This window comes from Bubalus kerabau, chromosome 10 (genome assembly GCF_029407905.1).
Source record: "Bubalus kerabau isolate K-KA32 ecotype Philippines breed swamp buffalo chromosome 10, PCC_UOA_SB_1v2, whole genome shotgun sequence".
Classification (NCBI taxonomy): Eukaryota; Metazoa; Chordata; class Mammalia; order Artiodactyla; family Bovidae; genus Bubalus; species Bubalus kerabau.
In genome coordinates this window covers 85,664,012-85,687,106 of record NC_073633.1, presented here as the reverse complement: position 1 = coordinate 85,687,106, position 23,095 = coordinate 85,664,012, and the positions used below count along the sequence as shown (strand labels likewise).

At 50.6% G+C, this 23,095-nt stretch overlaps 1 protein-coding gene across 3 annotated transcripts in view; it reads left to right on the top strand.

Annotated features, from left to right (window-relative positions):
• ACTN1 (actinin alpha 1) overlaps nucleotides 1-23,095 on the top strand; it is a 97,744-nt gene that overhangs the window by 48,059 nt on the left and 26,590 nt on the right. For all 3 annotated transcript variants that reach the window (XM_055538428.1, XM_055538429.1, XM_055538427.1), the window contains exons 2-6: nucleotides 6,523-6,637; nucleotides 10,909-11,028; nucleotides 18,843-18,929; nucleotides 20,727-20,814; nucleotides 21,332-21,410. In XM_055538428.1, coding sequence (XP_055394403.1) covers nucleotides 6,523-6,637; nucleotides 10,909-11,028; nucleotides 18,843-18,929; nucleotides 20,727-20,814; nucleotides 21,332-21,410 — 489 coding nt within the window. The remainder of the gene's footprint in view (nucleotides 1-6,522; nucleotides 6,638-10,908; nucleotides 11,029-18,842; nucleotides 18,930-20,726; nucleotides 20,815-21,331; nucleotides 21,411-23,095) is intronic.

The window sequence follows — 23,095 nt, the reverse complement described above, 5'->3', positions numbered from 1 at the left end:
ACAAGCAGCTGCCTGCCTCGGGACTCCCCTTTCCTCCCTCCATCATGCTACCCCCAGAGAGGCAGCCCGCCCCACGCCAGCCCTACTGATGGTCCATCAACTCAAGACGCTGTCTGCCAGCGCTGACCGGAGTCTCTCTGGGTGGTGTTTTCACTTCACAGTGATCAGTTTCCCATGACATGCCACAAGATTCGGTTCTGTCTGCCCTTGGTTCTGCTGTTCCCTTCCAGCACCCCACCCACACCTGCACCTGAAGTCCCCATGGTCCTGGTGGAGCAGAAAGCATGTGGGGCTGGGACTCAGGAGGCCAGGTTGTGAACATACCCCAGCTGTGTGGCTTAGGAAAAATCACTCACCCTATCTGGTCCACGTGCCCCAGTTGTAAAGTGAGGGTTTGGCTCTGATGTGCCAAGCATGTCTTCCAGCTCTAATGTTCTTTGATGACGTGTGTTGAATAGCATGAACTTGTAATAATTATCTCTAATTATTGTGGTAACAGTAATGAGAGGTAATTACGGAGCAGCCCCTGTGTTCCAGACCTTCTTTTCAGTGTTTCTCAGGAAATTCTCCACTAACCCCGTGCTGTCATTTCTCCATTTTACAGACAAGCGCCTTGAGGCAGAGCCACTTGAGTCACTTGCCTGAGGTTATCACGTGGCTAGAATGGATGAGCTGGGGTTTACCTTGTCGTCTTCAGAGTGATCGAATCCTTACTGTCTCTTGGATTCCTGCTCTGTGAAGTGATTTTTATTTTCAGTTAAAAAAAAAATTTTTTTTGGCCGCACTGTGTGGCTTATGGGATCTTAGTTTCCCAACCAGAGATTGATCCCATGCCCTCAGCAGTGAAAGCGCGGAGTCCCTCCAGGGATCCCCTCTGTGGAGCGATCTTAAGCAAGTCCTGTGACCTTCCTGTGCTTGGCCTCTTGTGTTTTGCTCCTTGTGTTTCCCTCCTCCCACCAAGGTCACGACCCTAAATACCGCTTGGCTTCTAAAGTTCAGCCCCTGACTCATGCTTACGGGGTAATCCTCTGTACTCCAGATCCCAGCTGGCTGTGATTATTCAGACACCTTTTAGAATCTAAAATTTAGTCAGTAATGATGGTAGTGACTACTACATCATACTTAATATATTTCAAACCACATTAGAATTAATATTATGTTATCATAATTAATAAAAATTAACAACTTAGTATGTTAATATTAGCTTTTCTTGATTTTTTTTTTTTTTGTGGTAAGATACACTGTATTGTTTAATCTTCATTGCAGTCCTGTCTGGTAGATGTTATTGTCCCCCATTTACAGATGTGAAAACTGAGGCTCAAAAAGGCCTGTGGGGCTAAAGTCACATGCTAGTGCATCTGCTGGGAGGGATTGGGGGCAGGAGGAAAAGGGGACGGCAGAGGATGGGATGGCTGGATGGCATCACCAACTCCATGAACATGAGTTTGAGTGAACTCTGGGAGTTGGTGATGGACAGGGAGGCCTGGTGTGCTGTGATTCATGGGGTTGCAAAGAGTCGGACACGACTGAGCGACTGAACTGAACTGAGCGCATCTGAGCTGGGAAGTAGGGAAAGCATGTTCTCGAAAGCCATTTGCCTTATTTTAAGGAAATGTAGGGAATGTCCTGGCAATCCAGTGGTTAGGACTCAGCGCTTTCATTGCCAGGGGCCTGGGTTTGATCCCTAATCGAGGAACTAAAATCCCACCAGCCACATGACTCGGCCCCACCCCATCACCTCAGCTGCAAAAAAAGGAGATATATGGACAGGATACTTGTTAAAGATGTAAGGGAAAGCCCCTAGAGGATCTCATGTGAAAGCAGGATTGTGAGACCCAGCAGAAAATGTAGACAGAGATGCTTCTCTCTCCATCATCTCCATGGACCTTGACCAGCTCCTGTGTCCCGTACTCCCCCACCCCCCATAGGAGCCGGGCCAGGACCATTTGCAGCCTTGAACTACAGTGCTGGATAGTTACCCTTTTTGTTTCCTAAAATCACCTTCATGCCAGATTACATGTGGGCAGATGCTTCCAGGTCAGTGAGAAGCTGAGCAGCAGTTGGGGTCCTCTGCCGGCCCCTCCCTCTCTGTCCAACGTCCTCCGAGGCTGTGCAGTGGGGCTGGAGGTGGGTGAAGGGTGAGAAGGGAGTGGGCCCCACTGTAGCTCTGGCTGCCCTTCCACCATGGAGCCCAGGCCCTTTCCCTAAGACCTGAGCTGTCTGCACACCCAAGCTCATTCTACAGCAAAGCAGGTCCCGGTAAAGTCTATCAGCTCCTATCTCCTTTGTCCGAGACAAAGCACGGACCCCCTGACAGACCTCTTGGAGCAAGGGGAAGCTCGGATGGGGCAGGGGCTGGTTGGGAGTGAGGCAGCAAGATGCCATCTGCCTTTATTTGAAGTCAGGATGGATTGTAACCCTACTAGGGCAGCCCTGCCTGCCACGCCGGGGCATCTGGGCTGGAGGCTGTGGGGCCAGGGTCTCTAGCATGGGCGTCTCCTGTGGCTGGTAGCTTTTCCTCCTGTCCAGGGGCGGGTGCCTCCCTCAGTCATAATTTGAGAGCTGGGGCTTCAGGACCAGGGCCTGCCCATGCCAGAGGAGGGTGTCTGTGCGGTGTGCAGGGAGGACCTCGCTCCTGACTCTGTTGTCTCCTCTCCCGGGGCCCTGTCAGCCTCCTCTGCTGGGGATCCATAAGGCCACGGTCAAAGTCATAGGCTTTCTGCCCCCACAGCGCGCTTTTAGCCCTCTTCCCATAACACATCGGGGCCAGTTCAATAAAAGTTCTCAGACACAAGGTGTCATCTTGGGGACACGGTGCATTGCTTGCGTGGATGGAACCCGAGCTGGGTGGCTGGAGGAGGGAGGAGGGGGTGGGCTGGGAGCACACAGGGCTGAGTCCTCCGAGGCCCGTCCCTGGGGAGGTTCTGGAAGAGCTAGTTTTCTCCTTCCTCTAATCATTTATTGAGCATGTTCTAAGTGGCAAGCACTTTGTAGATGTTTTCCAGTTAATCCGCCTGATATTTATAAAGTGCCGACGCTACCCCTATTTTGCAGCTAAGGGACCTGGACCTGAGGTTTGGGAGGCGAGCCTGCAGCTCACGCGGCTGGTGAAGAGTGGACCTGAGTGCTAAACCATATCTGGTTCCCCACAAGTGCATGTTTTTGATCACTGAGTTTCTGTTTCCTCTGTGGCCCGAGCTTCGAGCTGGGCGCTGCTTGTTGGGGAGGCACTCAGAGGCCCCTTCCTGGTACTAACCCTATTGGGGTCAGGACGGGGCCTTGGGGTCTTAGCCACGTGTGGCCCCCCGCGGCCTCAGAGGCAGGCCTTTGTGGGAGGGAGTCTGGGCAAACACAGGTGCATCTCAGCCTCCAGGGCTCTGGGACTGGCTTCTCCAGGAAATGGGGCTGGCTGCTTTCAACAGCACTTTTCCTCTTGCAAAAGCGGTATCTTTTTATCTCTTCTTCCTTCCTCTCAGCCCATCCCCTCTCCACGACTGGGTGGTAAACAGTGAGATTTCATGGTCCCCCTAACTGTGAGGGTGCTGGCGATTCCCACCAGGACCCCAGCACCACTGGACCTGAAACTCCGTCTGAGCTGCCGGGGTGATCCACTTCCTGCCAAGTTGGCAGAAAACCCCAGGCAGAAGCTGAAGGTGGGCTTGGGAGGGAGATAAGGGGAAGGTACTGTGGAAATGCAAGGTGGTGGTAAATGACTTGCCCTCGTCAACGTAGAGTGTGGTGACATCCTTTGTATATATGGACACATGGCATCTGGGAGAGAACAAGGAACCACAAACAAAATTATACTTATCGTAAAGATTTAAAAATTCTTTAATTTTTTTTGCATCAAAAAATTTACAGCAAAATGAAAAGAAAAACTAAATAGCCTCTCATCCCCAGCTAGGTTTGCAGTGTCAGCACGAGAGGAAGGGGACCCAGTGAATACTCTCTTTTTTTTCCCTTTATTAAAATTATTTATTTGGCTTTGCTAAGACTTAGTTGCAGGATCTTTGATCTTCATTGCAGCATGTGGGATCTAGTTCCCTGACCAGGGATTGAACCTGGGGCCCCCGCATCGGGAGTGTGGAATCTTAGCCGCTGGACCACCAGGAACGTCCTATAACCACTCTTTCCTGCCCTGCTGTATCTTCCTTCCTCTGGGCCAGAGGCTTCCTGGGGTCCCTGAGAGAGCTGTCAGTCCCTTGCTCTGATACCTTTCAGGTGCGGTTGCATCTTCCTGGATCCTCGCACTTTGTGTCGGTTCCTCACTTGCTCCTTCACTCACTCAGTTGTCTCATTTTTACATCCACTGAGTGTCTGTCGCACAGGGCAAGGATTTTTGTTATTTTGCTCAGTGCTGCATCTGTGACTCTGTGCGCTGAAACTCCAGGGTGAACACTTGAGTCCAGGTGTGAAGCTGACCAGCGGCCACCTTGCAGTGGGATTAGAGCAATGATGGAGGAGATGCAGGGTGTCAGGGCCTGACACATCACCCCATGTGGGGGTGGCTACTTGGAAGGCTTTCTGGAGGAGGTGATCTCTTAGCCCAGTCTTAGAAGAAGAGTGTAAGTTGGCCAAGCCTGATGTAGAGGACACTCCAGGCTGAGGAGCCAGTGTGCGTCTCTGGCCCACCTTCAGTCTATGTGTCGGGTTCCTCAAACTTTGGGACAGCCCACACATCCCTCTTGCCTATCATGGGAGTGGGCTTGCCTGTAGAGTGGAGATGTGTTTGCAGGGAGAGAAAAAGAGTATCCTGTGTTGCTAAGTGCCTAGTGAAATATGATTTAAGAATGAGGCCTGGACTTTCCTGGTGGTCCAGTGGATAAGAATCCACCTGCCAGTGCAGGAGACCTGGGTTCGATCCCTGGTCTCAGAAGATCTCACATGCCTCGAGACAACAAAGCCCATGTGCCACAGCTCCTGAGCCCACATGCTGCAACTACTGAAGCCTGTGTGCCCTAGAGCTGGCAGTGAGAAGCCCACACCCCTCAGCTAGGGAGTAGCCCCTGCTCATCACAACTAGAGAAAGCCCGTGCACAGCAGCGAAGACCTAGCAGAGCCATAAATAAATGTGGGGGAATGTTGTAACACAGCGTCCTCTCCCCTCCTTGTGTGACTGCTGTCTCTGCTTCTTGCTCCAGGCTCTTCAACTCTTGCTCATAAACCTGCTCAGGCATTTCTTCTCCCTAGTGCCCACTGGTGTGGCATCCTGCCCTCCTCCTGCCCATTTTTGCCACTTCACTTTGGAGTTCCCCAGGGCAAGAGGAAGTGGTGGTGGGGGTCATGAGTCTGGTGACCCTTCCAAAGAGGAGGAGGATTTCTAGCATGGATGCTGCTGTTTTGATGAATAGCTCACTCTCAGCATTGCCACTTGGCAGCGTGGGTGGGGAGAGACCTGGCTGGCCCTCCTGGGGGTGATTGGATGTTGGCTCTTGAGTCCCTATGTAATTGAGATTACCATTTGGTGCAGAGAAGTTTTGAGTCACCAAAGAGTAGTTTGGATCTAAAGCAGGAAAGCTCTTCTCTCTGTTTGTGAGCTGGGGAGAGGCACTTGCCCAGGTTTTGTTTGGATGGGCGAGTGAAATTGAAGCGCACACTTTTCATTTCTCATATTTGTTGAGCCACCCTCTTCCTTGAGTGAGCCACCAGGAGGTGCTTTTGGCCTGGGACAGCTTGGTTGGTGACCTGCCTGGTCATCTGCTTAAGACAGAATACAGAAGCTTCAAGGTTGCTGTTCTCTCCCCACAGATTGGAAAATTACAGTGATGATGGTCTTTCATTTCGTCTCCTTACAGTCCCTTTTTAAAATTCTTGCTCATACTTTTGCAGTTTAAGGTGCCTCCACCTCCCACCCCCAGGATACACACACACACCGTGGGGTACTTACCTTTTTCTCTCCTTATCCAGACACTATTCCTCTGGACTCTGTCCCCAGTAAACCTGATTAATGCTCTCCATTAGCAAGCTGCCAAGTGGGCAAGGATTTAATAAATTTATTTACCCTAAGGTGTTAATGAGGCTTAATATTTTACCTCTGGGATACTCCACCTTGTAACTGTGAAGATCGATACTAAGCTTTAAAATCTAAGAGGTAAACTGGTAAGAACAGAATCATACCACTTCTAAATGTAGGTGGGGATAATGGTTTTGGAAGAAGGTTGGGAGGGTGGACTTTAAAAGGAGGGTGCTCCTTTGTCCATCCCATGTGCCCACCTGTGCTGCTGGCCCTGCAGGGCGACCCCTCAGCTATTGCCCTGCGATGAGGTGAAGGAGATTGTGTGGGGAAATGATGCTGAGAGGTTTTATGGGCTCCACTGAGGGCTCTTTCTTGCCCTCTTTGACCCCGCCAGATGTCTTAACCAACAAGTATGAAAACACCAGCCCACTTGGCACCTTGCATAAAACAGCCGGAAAAACGACATGAGGCAGCCGGGTCCTGGGGACACAGGCCCTTGTGAGAGCCTCAGAGACCTTGCGGCTTGTGGGAGAGCCTGACCACCTGCTCGTCTTTCCTTCCTGCAGACGTTTACAGCATGGTGCAACTCCCACCTCCGGAAGGCAGGAACACAGATCGAGAACATCGAGGAGGACTTCCGGGACGGCCTGAAGCTGATGCTGCTGCTGGAGGTCATCTCAGGTGAGCTGGACCATAGTCTTGGGAGTGCCAGGGCAAAGGTGATGCCAGACGGGCAGGGTCACCAGGGCCTAGGATCAGACACTGCCCACTGGGCTCTGCCCCTTTGGAAATGCTGCCCCGACACCTCTGCTTCTGCTCCATCTTTGGTTGGGGCTAGCTTTGGAGCTTTTGAAAAAGTGGGAGATAGCGTGTGATTTCAGACCCCGAGACTAAGTTTGGGCTTGGCTCTGCTGCTGACCCTCTGTGTGTCCTTGGACAAGTCACTGCCTTTTTGCCTCAGCATCCTCATTTGCATACAGAGCGGTCTGAAGGTTGGTCTCTTGGGTCTCTTCTCCTCCAAGGCTAAAATTCTTTGGTCAGGAAAGCAACCGCATCTGACCGTCTCCAAATGCTGGCTCCTCTGCTGCCTGTCCACCTATATCAGGGTGATCCTAGTTCCTTATCCAGCCCCCAGTTTGGGATTTGCATGTCCAGATATCTGGAGGGACAGCTCCTCTCTCCAATGCCTGTCTCCACTTTCTTATAAATACCTTTCCTCCACCATCCCTTAAGGGTTGAAGGTCCTTGAGATTCTAGCCTTGGCTTACACACTGGGCAATCTTAGCTGCTTTCTTCACTTTATCTTCCATCTTGATACCAGTGAGTCCTAGACTAGGGTCAGTCCAGCCTTCTCCTTGGAGGCTCCAATTCAGGCTTAAATCCTGAATTGCACTGGGCATCTCCACCCATTTGTGCCCCAGGCTTCATTACTGTGTACCACACCTGGCCCTTGCAAACCTCTTTTTCCTCCTGCAGTCTTCATCTTGTTCTTCTAAGCCTCATTCAGGAATCTTAGACAGCTCTTCTTTGGCATTTAAGTTTCATTCATTCTGTTTTCTTCTTCTGTTCTTCTTCTTTGACCTCTGCTACGCAGATATTGTGCCTGCATCAGCTTTCACCTAGATGATGTCCAGAGGCCTTTGACCCCTCCTCCCAGCTCCCCCTTTCTCACTGGCCTCCATCACCCACACGTAGCCAGAGGGTCCACCTAATAGTCCAAATGTGGTTGCGCTGTTCCCTGCTTGAAACTTTTCAGTGCCTCCCTGGGGCTTTGTACCTGCAGCTCACATTCCTTAACATAGCTAGCAGAATCCTTCATGAGCTGGCACCTGCTTTGTTTTTGACTAACTGTTCCCCAAAAGGTGTCAGACTTCAGACTCTCTGCCACAGGAAGACATGCAGCCCTCCCCACGTGTGTGTCCCCCTGCTCTTTGTTTTCGGTGCTTTTGCACAAACTCTGGCTGGCTTCTCTGCCCCTCAGTGCTTTAAAATATTTCCACCGCAGGTGGGGTAGGGGGTGTGTGTGTGTTCAAATATACGTAACTTAAAATCTACCGTTTGGGCCTTTTTAAACGTGCACAGAGGCACTGAGTACATTCACATTGTTGGGCTACCGTCATCAGCAGTACTCATCTCCAGACTTTTTCATCATTCCCCACCGAGATGCCATGCCATCATTAAATGCCAACTTGCCATCTCCTTCTCCCCCCAGCCCCTGCCCACCACCATTCTACATTCTATCTCTGTGAACTTGGCTGTTCTAGGCTTCTCATATTAGTGCAATCCTGTAGTATTTGTCCTTTTGTGACTGGCTTCTTTCATTTAGCATAAGGTGCTCATGGTCCCTCCATAAAGTAGCGTGTACCAGAATCTCCTTCCTTTTTAAGACCAGACAATATTCCATTGTATACATATGTTCCACATTTGTTTATTCAGTCATCTGTCATTCACACTTGAGTCGTTTCCACATTGTGGGTATTGTGAGTAATACTGCGAAGAACATGGATATACAGATACTGCGTAAGTCTCTGCTTCCACTTCTCTTGGGTATGTACCCAGAAGTGGAATTGTTGGATCCTAGGGTAATTCCGTGTTGAATTTTTTCAGGAACTGCCATATGTTTTCCTCTAACTGCCTTTTATTTATTTTTTTAAGTTTTAAATGTATTTTTTTAATTGAAGGATAATTGCTTTACAGAATTGAGTTGGTTCCTGCCAAGCGTCAACATGAATCAGCCATAGGTACACATCTGTCCCCTCCCTCTTGAACCTTCCTCCCATCTCCTTCCCCATCCCACTCCTCTAGGTTGTTAGAGAACTCTAAATGCCTTTCAGAGTGTCCTTCTTACCTCTTCCTCCAATATTGCTTAGTTCAAGCAAATCTGGCATTGTTCTTTTTCATTTTTTTTTTCTTTTTCTTTTTCATTTTTAAAAACTCAGTTTAGGCATCTCCTCCAGGAAGGCTTCGCTGACCACCACCCCTTCTGTTCCTGCTTTGAGTGCCTGCCTTCCTCTGGGCTCCTGGAACACACTGTTGATCCCTCTAGCACGTCATTTGCCACACAGCAGGATCGTTTTTGGCTCGTGTGTTTTCTCCCCACTGCACACCTGGCCCTGGAAGGCAGGGACAAACTCGTCCATGTCCCAGGTGCTCAGATCTGTATACTGGGCAGGTAGGGGATGCTCAGCAAATACTAGAGTGACTGAACGCCCAGCTGGGCTTTCTGAATACCCACCAGGTGCTTGCGCTGAACAGGCCTGTGCATGTCTGTGAGGCGGCTCTTCTGTTCCCTGGGGTGGGGAGAGACTGAGTCATTGAGACGATGCCTTTTCCTCCCTGAGTGTCTCTGGAGATGGTTAGGATGACAGGAAAAGGAAAGGGGGGGGTCCCTCCTCTGCAAGGGGACCTCTGGCGCCTGTAGAGGTCCTCCGAGTGTGGTCCCTGGACCACCCAGCAGAATCAGCAGGACTACTTAGCCACATGTGGGTTCCCAGACCTCCAAAGTCAGAAACTCAGGAGGAAGGGGAAGGGGGCCAGATGCCTACAGTCAGCAGGTTCTCCAGGTGATTTTGTATGGACCAAAGTCCCAGGACTTTGCTACCTCCCTTGTTTTGGAGGAGCCCTGTTCCAGCCAGTGAATGTAGCTGGCAGTCAGGCTGGCAAGCTCAGGCTTAGCAGGACCTAAAGGCTGGGGCTCTAGTGGGAGCAGCCCTCGTTGGGGGTGAGGGGGCCACAAGGTACTGGTCCATCCCACCTATTGGAAGGGAGCCCTGGGGCATCTCATCTGCCCAGGGGGGCAGTAGGGTACCTTCCTAGAGAGGGTGGGCTGTGGCCACAGCCTTGGGAAAGCCACACATGGGAAGTCTTGATTTAATAATAAAAACCCAGCTGGGCTTCCCTGGATGCTTCCAGGCCAAGTGACATCTGTAGCAGGAAGTCTGTTCTGTGGAAGTCGGGTGGGGGGGCCCTGGGGAGGGGGCTCCCTGGAGAAGTGCTGCTCTTGACAGGATGAGCATGGCCCAGCATCAGGGCCACCATGCCCCTTGGGATCTCTCAGCCAGGCTGTTGATGTGCTTGGAAGTGGGGTGGAGAGGGTTCCGCTGGGCTGGGCTGGAGACTGTGGTGGGTGTGACGTCCTGAGTTCGAGGATGGTGGTTCTCAGACCTCTCGGAGACTGAAAGCTGTGCGCCCCTTCCCCAGGTCTGGGCACATGTTGCACGTATACATTTTTCAAATGGCTTCAGGGGATCCCTGGACACCTCCTTCCTGTGCTCTGAGCAGGGTATTTGGAGAACCAGCTCATCACCCCCTGCTTCCCTGAAGCTCCTGACCGTAAACACTGAACAGCAGAAGCTCTGTGTGGGAAGCAGGGGTCAGGGAAATGGCCGCTGAGTGAGGCTGGAGGGTTGACTTGGAGCTGAGCTGAGAGTGCCCCTGGGCAGCAGTAAATGGACAAGAGCTGTGGTTCTCAAATGAGAGAGGGGCTCTGTGGGCAACACACAGGGAGCTTTCCCAAAATACCCTAGCGTGACCCGCACCCTCTCCCGGATCAGCCTTTGCAGATGCTGTTCCTTCTGCCTTGATCACTGTTCCCTGCAGTCTGGGTCTGCCAGCCTCCTACTAAGAGGCCTCCCCTGCCCACCTCACAACTCTTTCACCCTCCTACCTGCCCTCCTCCTCTGCAGTCTCTTTTAAAGCATTTGTTTTAAGCATTTCTCCTTTTTGGCTTTTTGTTCATTTGTGTATGTTGAAGGTCTGTCTCTCCTCCCGGACCGTAAGTCCATGAAGGCAGCAAGCTGTTTTGTTCACCCCTGTATTCCTAGCACACAGCCAAGTCCTTTGACATATACTCAGGGCTTAATACAGACTTGTTGAGTGGCTGCAAGCAGTCTAGAGCTGAGAAGTAGGAGAACAGTGTTTCACTTCCCATTCCTCCCTCTCCGTCTGTTCAGGTGAACGTTTGGCCAAGCCCGAGAGAGGCAAAATGAGGGTGCACAAGATCTCCAATGTCAACAAGGCCTTGGACTTCATAGCCAGCAAGGGGGTGAAGCTGGTGTCCATAGGAGCTGAAGGTGAGTAGGGCCTGCCCCCTGGCTGCCCCCCACCCCCATCCCACCCCTCTGCATCCAGCCGGATTTTCTGCCCCCACCTCTTGGTTCTCTTGGCCTTTTCTAGCCTGACTCCTAGACCCACACATCCATGGGCACATTTGGAAGTAGGGCTCCCAGCACCTGGCTAGCCAGTGGATCCTTCATGTAAAAACATCACTTTCCGTCTAGTCTCTGTACCTTGGTGACCGTGACCCCAACCCCCCCACCCCCTCTCACCTCCCACCCCCTGCTGAATCCTAGCACTGTGGGATCCGTGGGATCCACATGAGTGGAATGCCACCTCCCCCTTCTGCAGGCCTGGCTGAGCTCCCCTGTCCCAAGCACAGAGTTCTGCGGTTTGGGGAGAATGTGTGGACATTGGTGCGTACAGGGAGCCCCTGCAGGATGGCTGTCCACAAGGCTTTAGGAACTTTTTTTTTGGCCACACTGCGAGACATGAGGGATCTTAGTTCCCGGACCAGGGATCGAACCCGTGTCCCCTGCATTGGAAGCATAGAGTCTTAACTGCTGGACTGCCAGGGAAGTCCCAGGAATATTCTTAATAACATTTCCCTGCAGAGAGGCTTCTTGAATTTTTTCCCTTTTACTTAAGAAAAAAAATTTGTTTATACACCTGAAACTAACACCAGCTTGTCAATCAGCTATACTTCAATCTTTAAAAATTGTTTAAAGTTCAGTTTAAACCATCATTAGCATGTTCTTAATGGTTAGAAGGAGGTGGCACAGTTTCTTGTGTGTGGTTCTGAAGGACTTGGAGAGGGTCAAGATGATTAGAATAAAGTACCATAACCAGGCCCCATGAGGACTGTGTCCCATGGATTCATCAGTGGATTGGGCACCTCTGTGGTGCCAGAGATTAAAAGGTGAGTAGTACAGTCTCCATTCATTCATTCATTGTAGATATAACCTGGACTGTGATTACTGATCACTTGCTCTGCAGCAGGCACTGTGCTAAAGCCGTTTGTACCAGGAATCTCATTTCATCCTTGCCATAGCCCTGTGAGATGGCTCGAATTGTTATCCCCATTTTACAAAAAGAAAACATGTGCCTAATGAAGATTAACTTGTCCAAAGTCCCGTCTTCAGCAAGTGGTAAAGCCGGAACTCAAATCCAGGTCAGAGTGACACTAGAGAAATGCTCCAGAGGGTGGCCTTTCCTTACAGAGGGTGCGGGGTGTTGTTCCAGTAAATCCATAGCAGCTGATTTTTTTCTCTGGTTGATGATCTGAAAGTCCTCCTTTTTTCTGAAAATTGAGGGATTTGATATAGCAAAATCAAACTGAGAAACTTGAGCACAGGAGCTGGCAAACTACAGTCCATGGGGTCAAACCTGGCTGACCCGGGCTTTTGTAAATATTGGAACACGGCCACACCCATTTGTTTACATATTATTGGCTGCTTTCCTGCTGCAGGCAGAATTGAATAACTGTGTCAGAGACCATATCCCCACAAAGCTGAAAATATTTCCTATCAGGCCCTTTACGGGAAACGCTTGCTGACCCTTGCCTTATCAGGGACTCAGGCTGGTCCTTGAGGTCGTCGTGGGCGGTGCCTTTTGTGTCCCACCCCCTGAGCCGTGAGACGGAGATCATGTCTCCTATGTGCTTGTGGCCGCAGCTCCCAGCGGCATGCTGTCCACGGTCAGTGCTCAGTGAATGTTTGAAGGGCTTGTGTACAGCAAGGTACCGAAGAAGAAAAGAATTGTTTGTTCTCTTAGGGAGGGATCAAGACTGGGCAGAAAAAGTTTCAGCTAAGCAGGGATGGGAAGCCAAAGAAATTACCACTCTGGTAGTCTGCTACAAGCTCAGATGCTCTCTGGGGCAGGGAAGTGGAGGATGTGTGAGGTGGGCCAGAGACAGTAGGGATGAGTGGGGAGTGGGGAGAAGTGGGAAAAACATGTTCTTCTAAGCAGGGCAGCTGCTGTGTAGATCTAACCAATTGTTGCTGAGTGGGAATAAATATCCAGTGTTGCCAGATGTTCTGAATTTTTCAAAAGAAGCCAGAAATCCAGACTTTTAGAAAGGAGAATGTAACAACTACCATAATATATATATATATATAGAGAGAGAGAGAGAGAGTCCCTGGTGGTGTTAGTGGTAAAGAACCCGCCTGCCAATGCAGGAGACATAAGAGACTGGATTTGATCCCTGGGTCTGGAAGATCCTCTGGAGAAGGGAATGGCTTCCCACTCCAGTATTCTTGCCTGGAGAATCCCATGGACAGAGGAGCCCGGTGGGCTACAGTCCATGGGGTCATAAAGAGTCAGACACAACTGAAGTGACTTAGCGTGTGTGCATGCACACACACACACGTATATATGGTAGTAGTGGTAGTTGCTGCATTGCAGGCAGATTCTTTACCATCTGAACCACCAGGGAAGCCCGTGTGTGTGTGTGTGTGTGTGTGTGTGTGTGTCACTGAATACCAAAGGGAAGGAAGAAAGGAGAAGATGGGCAAGAATAGCACTTGCTGAGGTCCAGATCTGTGGCTGGCCAGACAGGACAGAATGCTTTGACGGGCTTGTAGTATCACCAGCCATATTTTACAGTCTAGGAAACGAAGGCTCAGAGATGCTGCTCGAATGGAAGTGTGCAGTGTGGTGACCACAGGCTCTGGGCCAGGTGGCTTCCATTTGGCAGAACGCAGATTCAACCCTGGGGGTTGGACTCCAGAGCTGAAGTCTAAACCTCTCCAATCACCAGGGCACTGCTGCCTCTCTGCAGGGGTCCAGGACAGAACCTTCACGTCTGATTTTCCTCAGCTGTGAAGTGGCGGGTCACACTAGCTGTGTGGTCTCAACAGAGGGGTAAGGAGCACAGCCAGACAGGGGCATAAACTCTAACCACCACCTCTGTTCTCCCAGGAGGTCACTTAACCTAGCTGGCTGGAGTTTTCTAGTTCCCTTAACACAGACCTTGCTTCTTGAAAGATTTCTAAAGCTGCTTTTAAAATGAGACATTCCAAGCCTTCCTGCTACCTTTAGGCCAAGGCTTCCCTCTTTGAAATCCTCTCTCCCATTTTAAGCCAATGCGTTAATAGTAACCTATATGGGAAAAGAATCTGGAAGAGAATGAATGTCTATATGTATAACTGAATCGCTTTGCTGTATACCTGAAATTAACACATTGTAAATCAACTATACTGCAACTTAAAAGAAAGAGGTCGAGCACCAAGATCATGCCAGGACAGCCCGCTGCTGAGCCAGGAAACCGGATGAGGCCCAGAAAGGGTTTTGTTTATTTTAATGAAATGAAGTTTGCTGCTGTAGACTATCAAAGACAGTGGAATGGATCACCCAGAAGGAGCTCTCCTGGGGTTGGGGTGGGAGGAGATGTTGCCATTTATCCTGGCAGGGGAGCCTTGGGGACCAGATTGGGGCCCCAGTGAAAGACCCCAGACCTTTGAAGGATGATCACGTGGGACAAGGTCTTGACTCCGGCTGACCCTGGTGGGAAGCACCAGGCCTGGAAGGGAGATCCTGTGGGTAGGCCGACTGTGGAAAACATACAGAACCTTAGGGGACGGAGTGGGTGCTCTGGGAAAAGCATCAGATGTTCAAAGTGAACACCCAAAGATGTTCAGGTGGAGGTTGGAGGCAAGGAGCATCCATGCCACAGGAGAGGTTAGAATAGATCCATTTCTTGTGTGATACTTGATTCTAGAATGTCTAGACTTCATGGGATTGAGACTTGACCTGGGTGAGTGGTTGGAATTTAACCAGATGAGAGCACCTGAGAAGGAATTTTCATTTTAAAATCTAGAGGCAGGGAAAGCCTGATAGCTTTGGGTGCCAGAGCCTGGGAGTGGGCTTGATGATTTAGCATCTGGTCTTAGGTTGGATGGTGGCCACTGGTCTGGGCAGTGGTGACCGCCCAGGGTGGAGGGTCTAGTTTTCTACCACATGGAGTTTCTTCAGCATCATTGATTCCACTGTCTGAATACTGCCTGCCTGGAGTGGGGCCAAGAGAGAGGCAGGTTCTGAGTAAAAGCAGGATATGAACAGCTTCATAGGTAGCTGTGGTCTAGGAATGGCATCTTCCCACACCCACAGCAGACATTTGTTAATCTGTCATCATGGTTTTCCCTCAGGGGCCCAGTTACAGCCATGGCACCCTCCTTTTGGACTCAGTGTATCAGGCCATAAAGATACCTGTGAGATGGACAAACTTACTCCAAACGTAGAGCTGCCTAGTGAAAGGATCCATTCTGGGGAGGGTTTTTGAGGGTGAGGGGGGCTCAGGTGGACACGGGGATGAAAACAAATCGCTCTCTTTGCCTGTCCTCGGCTCCTTTGTTTTCTGACATGCAACTGCTTCCTTGGTAGGCATTGAAAATTCCGTAAGCAAACTCCCCAGGGGTTGGGTATTTCTGGAAGAGAAAAGAAGTAAGTTGGAAAGACCCAGAGAGAGGAAGCTGTCTTGTCTTCCTTGGTATTGGGAGGACCCTGAGCTCAGGGCCAACAGGAGGCTGGGTTATTTAGCCTTTATGCTGGCAAAGACTGAAGGCAGGAGGAGAAGGGGGATGACAGAGGACGAGATGGTTGGATGGCATCACTGACTCAATGGACATGAGTTTGAGTAAGCTCCAGGAGATGGTGAAGGACAGGGAAGCCTGGCTAGCTGCAGTCCATGGGGTCACAAAGAGTCAGACACAACTGAGCGACTGAACAACAGATGGGGGTGTTCACACACCCCTCCACCCCCCAGCTCAAGAGGAAGTGGCATTTCAGCCTCGACTCATAGAAAGGCATTACCACCTGGAGTTTTTTCTTGATGTTTAAAAAAATTTGTCCGTGATTTGAGATGGTGTCCATACAATTTAATACCTGATTTTTGTCTTCTGTAATTACAAAGATTTCTTCCAAATCATCAAAAAATTGTAATTATGATTTTTAATGGCTGTGCTAATTATCTGTTTGTTGAGCACAAGTGTGCTCTGTTCCAGATCTACATCCAGTCCTCGAGGAGCCTGAATGCTGTTGTGTTCTCTGCCCATTCAGGCGCCTGTGGTTAGTGTCCTCCATTCATTCATTCGTTTAGCAGACGTTGATGGAGGGCTGTTTCTGTGCCAGGCACAGTGCTGGGCTCCAAGCAGTGCTGGAAAACAGAAAACATCTTTGTCCTCAGGGAGCTTATGTTCTGGAAGAGCGAGAAAGAAAATACATGTATCAGTTGCAGGAGAGTAAAGAGGGAGATCCAGGAAGGGCTTAGTGAGAAGATGAAGGGTGAGTGGAGGCAGGAGGAAGGTGAGGGATATCCCGGGAGAGGGGAGCAACAGGGAGGCTGTGGGACTTCAGGGGGAGGGGGACATGGGTCTCGGAGGCCCCAGCAGCTGCTGCTCTGAGTGGGGTGGGAAGCCCTGGACGTTTTGAGCAAAGGGAGTGACAGGGTCTGGGCTGTACTTGGTCACACCTTGTATTTTGTACCTTCACAGGGTTTCCAGGGTGCGGTCATGATAAGTAACCTGGCAGCAGATGCCTTTATACGTCAGCCTTAATCTACATTTCACACCACTGGCTGACTGGGGCTGGAGAGAGAATTGTACTCTCAAAAATTTGAGCAACTTCAAGATGACTTGCTCCCTGTTGACAAATTATTTCCCCAAAAGGTGTTTCTTTAAAACGAATTTATACTTCTAGCCACAGGGTGAGAGCCACACGGCTGTCTATCGTTAGATTGATAGATCTGTCAATCTAACGATAGATCATTACCATCATTATGTGTATTTGCTTGTTTTTAACTTTGTTCATTTAATAGCTGGGAAAATCGTATATCTCTAATTACAAGTGGGTTTGACATTCTTGTAAGTTGGTGGTTTGTATTTTGTGATTTGTGAAGTGTCTATTCATGTTTTTTGCTGACTCCTGTATTATGAATTTAGACTTTTTTATCTTATCAATTTATGTAAGCACTTTGAATGTTACAGATGCAATACTGTTGGGAGTCACAAGTGAAAGAGCATTTTAAGCATAGCAAACCTTTAGGAGGGGCTTTCCCAGCGGTCCCGTGGTTAAGACCCCATGCTTCCACCGCAGGGAGCCCTGACCGGGGAACTAAGATCCTGCATTCCATGCTGCTGCTGCTAAGTCGCTTCAGTCGTGTCCGACTCTGTGCAACCCCATAGACGGCAGCCCACCAGGCTCCCCCATCCCTGGGATTCTCCAGCCAAGAACACTGGAGTGGGTTGCCATGTCCTTTTCCAATGCATGAAAGTGAAAAGTGAAAGTGAAGTCGCTCAGTCGTGTCCGACCCTTAGCGACCCCATGGACTGCAGCCTAGCAGGCTTCTCTCATCCATGGGATTTTCTAGGCAAGAGTACTGGAGTGGGGTGCCATCGCCTTCTCCGTTTATTCCATGATATGTGGCCAAAAAATAAAATAAAAAATATTAAACTTTTAGGAACTGATTCTTGACTGACTGACTCCACTTCCCCCTCTGCATGCTCTGCAGAGTGTGTGCAGCTGGCTCAGTTGTTGAGGAGGATGGTTGTATGCTGCTGCAGCTCCCTGTCTCTCTAACCGAGTTTCTCAGACTTGGGTCATTGCTCTGCTGATGCCTAGAGTTCTGGGAGGGACATTTCAGCCCCCCTCTTAGCAGGAAGAATCACATCCTGTCCCATGCCCAAAGTGGCCACTGTTCTTCCTTTGCTGAGAACCCTGGTGCAGGCTCAGCAACTTTACCCCCACACTGCCCCCTGAAGCAGCTGTGGGCCAGGCCTCACTGCCCAGTGCCTGCACCTTGCCAGTCACAGAGCAGCACGCAGTTTTGCCCTCTCTTTTGTGGAAGGGGATGAGGTATTAGAGTTAATTTCCTTACAGGAATCCACTCTTTGTTTAAAAGGTTTGTGGGAAGCAAACCCAAGTAGACGTTGGCTCAGGGGATCAGGGGTCCTTGGACGTTGTCTCTTCTCATGGTCTTGTTGGGTGTCCCCCAAATCTACTGTTGTCAGGAGGGAAAAATGAGATATTCTTTCGATGCGAGAGTCTTAACTGAGAGTAGCTCACCACGGGGCCAGGTTACTGTCTCCTGGCCTGGGAGCAGGAAAGGTAAGGATCTGCTCAGTCTCCAAGCCTGTAAATGACTACATCTTTTAGGATCCTTAAAGACAGGGCTTATTTATCTTTGTATGTCCTGCCTCTAAGCCTGGGACAAAAAAATCTTCATAGAATTTATAGCATTTAAAAAAAAACCTAGAAGGTGCTGCTTAGATTGAATTTAGTGGGGTATCTCTTAATTTTGATTTTGAAGCTGCTGTTTGTTTTTTTTTTATGAAAAAATACCCAAGTTATGGCATCATGAACTTGATTTGAGAGTTAGTGGATCCTTCTAGTAGCAGTTTATAAACCTTTGTCAGGTTGGGTAATTTCTGTTGCCTGCACTGGCTTCCCAGGTGGGTGGGCGGCTGTTCTGAGAGCTGTGCTTGCCCAGAGGCCCTCCGCTCTGGAGGTGCCAGGACATTTGCGATGGCGTAGCAGTCCTTTTCCTCTTCTCTGTTAGGCTTGTGGACACTGCCCAGGTTCAAGATGCCCCCTTCTGTGTTGCCTTTCCTGTTGTACCCAGTTGAACTGACCACACTCTCCTGGTCCCCCAAGACACCCCCAAATAGACTTCCCTCCTGGCACCTGCGACATATAATTGTGCTGACTTTTTGACTTCCCTCTAGAAGTGGAGTGTATGGCCTTTGACTTCCTACACAGAGTGACGTGAGCACTCAGGAAATGTGACCTTTGTCCCTGCTGAGACCCATCCTAACGTGTCCTGCTGCTGTTTCTGTAGAAATTGTGGATGGGAATGTGAAAATGACCCTGGGCATGATCTGGACCATCATCCTCCGCTTTGCCATCCAGGACATCTCCGTGGAAGGTAGGTCTTCTGCTCTGCTCCATGCTGTCCCCAGGCTTCCACCTCTCCCATGCCTTCACCATCACATCTTCCTCCCTGATCCATGGGGCAAGAGGTCCTTCATCACAAGCTGCATCCTGGGCCGCTTATCCATCGATGGCATCCTTGCTCTCTCCTAGTCTACAGACAAGTAAAAACTGGAGTGCTGGCCCCTATGGTTGCGTTGGCCCCCTCACTTTGAGAAAGCCTGAGACGGCTGTGGGGAAGTGTATTGGAACCACTGCTCTGGGGTTGTCAAATCCCAGAGTAGGGGAATAGCAGTCAGGAGAGAGCCATGCGAGAGATAGGGCCTCCACTTTGCTCCCATAGCACCCTCTGGTGGCCACCTTGCACGTCTGCAAGGGGCCGCCATGGTCTGGGGCCGTGGTCTCTCTAAACTTTTGGTTTCACACTCCCGCAGTTTTTGACCTTTATGTCTGATAGGTGTGTATTTATTTTTCAGTAAATTATATTCATGCATTTCTATATCCTGGAGAAGGAAATAGCAACCCAATCTGGTATTCTTGCCTGGGTAAATTCTCGAGTACAGCGGAGCCTGCAGTGCCTAAACCACCATCAGCACCACCGCTATATCAAACACATCAAACCAAATTTTTAAAAGATGAGATGGAGGTGTTTTTCAAGTATTTTTTAAAATTCATTTTAACGGCCTAGAAATTAATTTTTAATGAGGACAGTGTGGATTAAATTGCTTTGTTATGGGAATCTTGGCTTGACACTTAGTGATACAGCAATGTGAAGGTCTTAAGTTTGGTTTATAGATACCTGGTATTTAGGGCTGAAGTGACTAAATGGATACCCACAGTAGTTGCTTAGGGTTCTTGTTAGTGATAATAGATACAAATCTGGTTTTCAAATAGCTTTCTTGATGAGTTTATTCTTTTGGGTAGACTTCTTGTCAGCTCTGAGTAAATAGTTGTTTTTATCTTGTAACTGAAAAGAGCTTGGACTAAAAGCGGAAGCATTAGCTTTGAAGATTTTTATCATTTTCTTGTGCTTGAATTACTATATTATCTTTGCAGGAATTGTTGAGCGTCATTTTAAAGTCCATTTTGTGAACGGAAACCCACTTCACTGAGTACCACGAGCTGCTATTCACAGATGTGAACACATGGGGGCAGTGTGGTTTGCGGCCCTCCTGGGCCGGAAGCTTCTGGGGCCCCCTCAGCTACTTGCCTTACTTACTGACACCTGTCTGCTTTACACACAGCAGCAATGTCGATCCATGCATTAAATATGAGGAGACCTTGTTTTTTCTTTTTAGATGAACAGTAAATGTGACTAGGAGTCCTAACGCTTTCTTCTTAAATGACTATGTGCAATCCACAGGGCACACGGGCCCTCCCTGTCTGAAGAGCCCTGGATTTCAGATTTCACAGACCAATCAACCCTTCCTTCCCAAAGTGGCTGCCCGACAGAGGTTGCCGACTTAATTTTGTGTTGTTGCTATTTATTTGCATAAAAGGGAGTGAGGGGGAGAGAGTCTAAAAGTTTGAAAGGCCATTTTCTCATTATTTTAATGTATCAGGTGGCCAGTTCTGAAATGATACCTGCTTACTTCTGTGTCTCAAATAACGTCTCAAACTTTGTCCAGGAAATAGATTTAATGGCCTAGAAGCAGCAGGGTTGAAATCTAGGAGTCTCTGTGTGGACCCCCGTATGAAGGACCCTATGGTCACAGGGGTCCTTCAGGAGCCCACACCTTCCTTCCACCAAGCCAGCCTCTGACCTCTCTGCCCGTCATCCCCTTCCCCACAGAGACTTCAGCGAAGGAAGGGCTTCTCTTGTGGTGTCAGAGAAAGACAGCCCCTTACAAGAATGTCAACATCCAGAACTTCCACATAAGGTGCGTGGCAGGGGGCTGAGGGGCTCTTGCAGAAGCCAGGCTGCTTCCCCCCAAGGACCCCTGGGGCTCCTGGGCTGGGTCAGTCTCTGTGCTCTGGAACAGAACACAGAGCCTTGGGGAAGGAGTCGCTTTTCTGGAAAGGGAGCGTCGCCCTTCGAGGCCCGCTCTGTCCTGGCTGCTGCATGATACCTCTTGGGTTGATGCTCTTGGAGCCCCCTCAGGAGAGTGTCCGGAGAGTTCCAGCCTGGGGCTCTGAAACAGAGCAGACAAGGAGGGCCCCAGACCTTGGTGGGGGCTTGGGTGGGACGTGACAACTCGCCAAACCCCATGGAGCCTTAACCCGGTACCTGGGATTGTGGCAGCAAGCAGGCTCCTTCCCACTCTGTTCTCCCAACTCCTGCTCCGAGGGGTTGTGGGTTCATCTCTGGAAAAAAGGAGACCCCTGCTTAGCACTTTGCCCTGAGTGCTTGGCTCCACTCACCCTCTGGCCACCCCCCACCACCTCTCCCCCGGGCAGCTGGAAGGACGGCCTCGGCTTCTGTGCCTTGATCCACCGACACCGGCCCGAGCTGATCGACTATGGGAAGCTGCGGAAGGTTTGTGTGCTCGCCTGACCCTCCCACCCATCCCCGCCAGCTCCCACCCGTCCCCGCCAGTTCCCACCCAGCTGGTCTCCCTGGGGTGGGTGGGGGAAGGGCAGGACTGGGCCCCCTGCTCTGAGAGCCCACCACCCAGTGTGAGAGCGTGTCAGTCTTAGACTAGCCGAGGAGACGGCCCCTCTGGAAGTTAGAGGAAAACACCTTCCATCAGGGCTACTTGAGTCTGTATATGCTTGCCAACATGCCCAACCTGCCAGGAAAGGCATCAAAAGCGCCACAGAAATTCTGTTAGGATGCGGAGATCCTCAGTGGCATTTCCCTGTTCTGAGATCCTCAGTGGCATTTCTCCGTTCTGGTTTTCTGGCTTTCCCAAGGTGCGTGCATTACTTTCATAATTTTAGATTCTGCTTGTCCTTAGAGATGTGTATCCCAGCCTTGTCGGAGACGTGCTGCGCAGTCCTGGGCAGGTCCCCGCCAGGGATCTGCTTTCCCTCCTGGCCGAAAGTTGGAGGGGATTTTGTTGCCGCTTGATTTCATTTGCGCTTTTGGCGTGAAGCTGCTGGGGGATTTTCTTGAGCGTCTGTGTTGAGGAGCAGACCGGGAGGTGGGAGCTGTGTGTCTAGCTTCATGGTGGTTCTTAGTGTCTGGGCTGGTTAAAGGACACTGGCCTGACCTTGGAGAGGGCCATCTGGGACACTGTGACTGGACTCACCACCCCCCACTCAGCCCATCCCGGCACAAGAGGCCTTGTGGAGCTGGCATCCTGGGAGAGACCACCGTTGGTGCCTCCCCACCCCACCCCAGTAGACGGTCTGGAGCTCGGGTTGCAATATCCCCTGTCGGTGCTTGGATCTCTTGACAAAAAAGGCTTCTAGGAATGACTCTTCTGGTTTTTGTCTCCTTGACCTCAGTACTTGGAGATCTTGGTGTTCAGCCAAGTCCCCCACCTTGCCTGTGCCCACCATGGCCATGCCAGGCTTGATGTTGCAGGTAGAGGAGCTGCTCTGTGGCATCAGACCCTTGTTTGGGGGGATGTGTGTGTGGGAGGGGGCTGCTGAAAAGGATTTGTGAGGGGAGAAGAGTCAGGTGGAGTTTCCCACACTCTCCAGAAATCCTAAGTTGGGCCTGAAGCTTGAGGCTGGGCCCCTGCCTGCCTGGAGGGGCCCACCACCTGCCGAAGGAGGGGAGCCCGCTCACTGGCCCTGTGATAGCTGTGTCCAGGTATATGTGGACGGGGGCCGGCTTACCTCTCGGGGGATGGGGAATCCCAGCCCTCTAATTCAGCCACTTTGCAAAGAAAAAAAGCAATTTGAGAACCCACCACCACCACCCCACTCCCTACCGCCCCAGCTGAAAAGTGTGCGGCCAAACCAAACAGGGGCCGACATGGGGGAATCCTGGAGATGGAGACTTTTTTAAAGGCATCATCGTCACAGTCCTCCCAGCCGGTCAGCGGATGCACCGTGGTGACGGGAGCGTGTGTGCCTGGGTCCCTGCGTGGGGGGCTAGGGAGGCAGCACCCAGCTGATGCACAGCTGTGCCCAGCTCTGTGCAAGGCGGGGCTTGCCTGACTGTGGCTCTTCAGTCTCAGCCCACACACCCCCGCCCTGACTCCAGGAGCCTCAGCCATTCGGGGAGGGAGAGTCCAGGGGCCTTTGTCTCATCCCCGGCCAGCTCTCTCC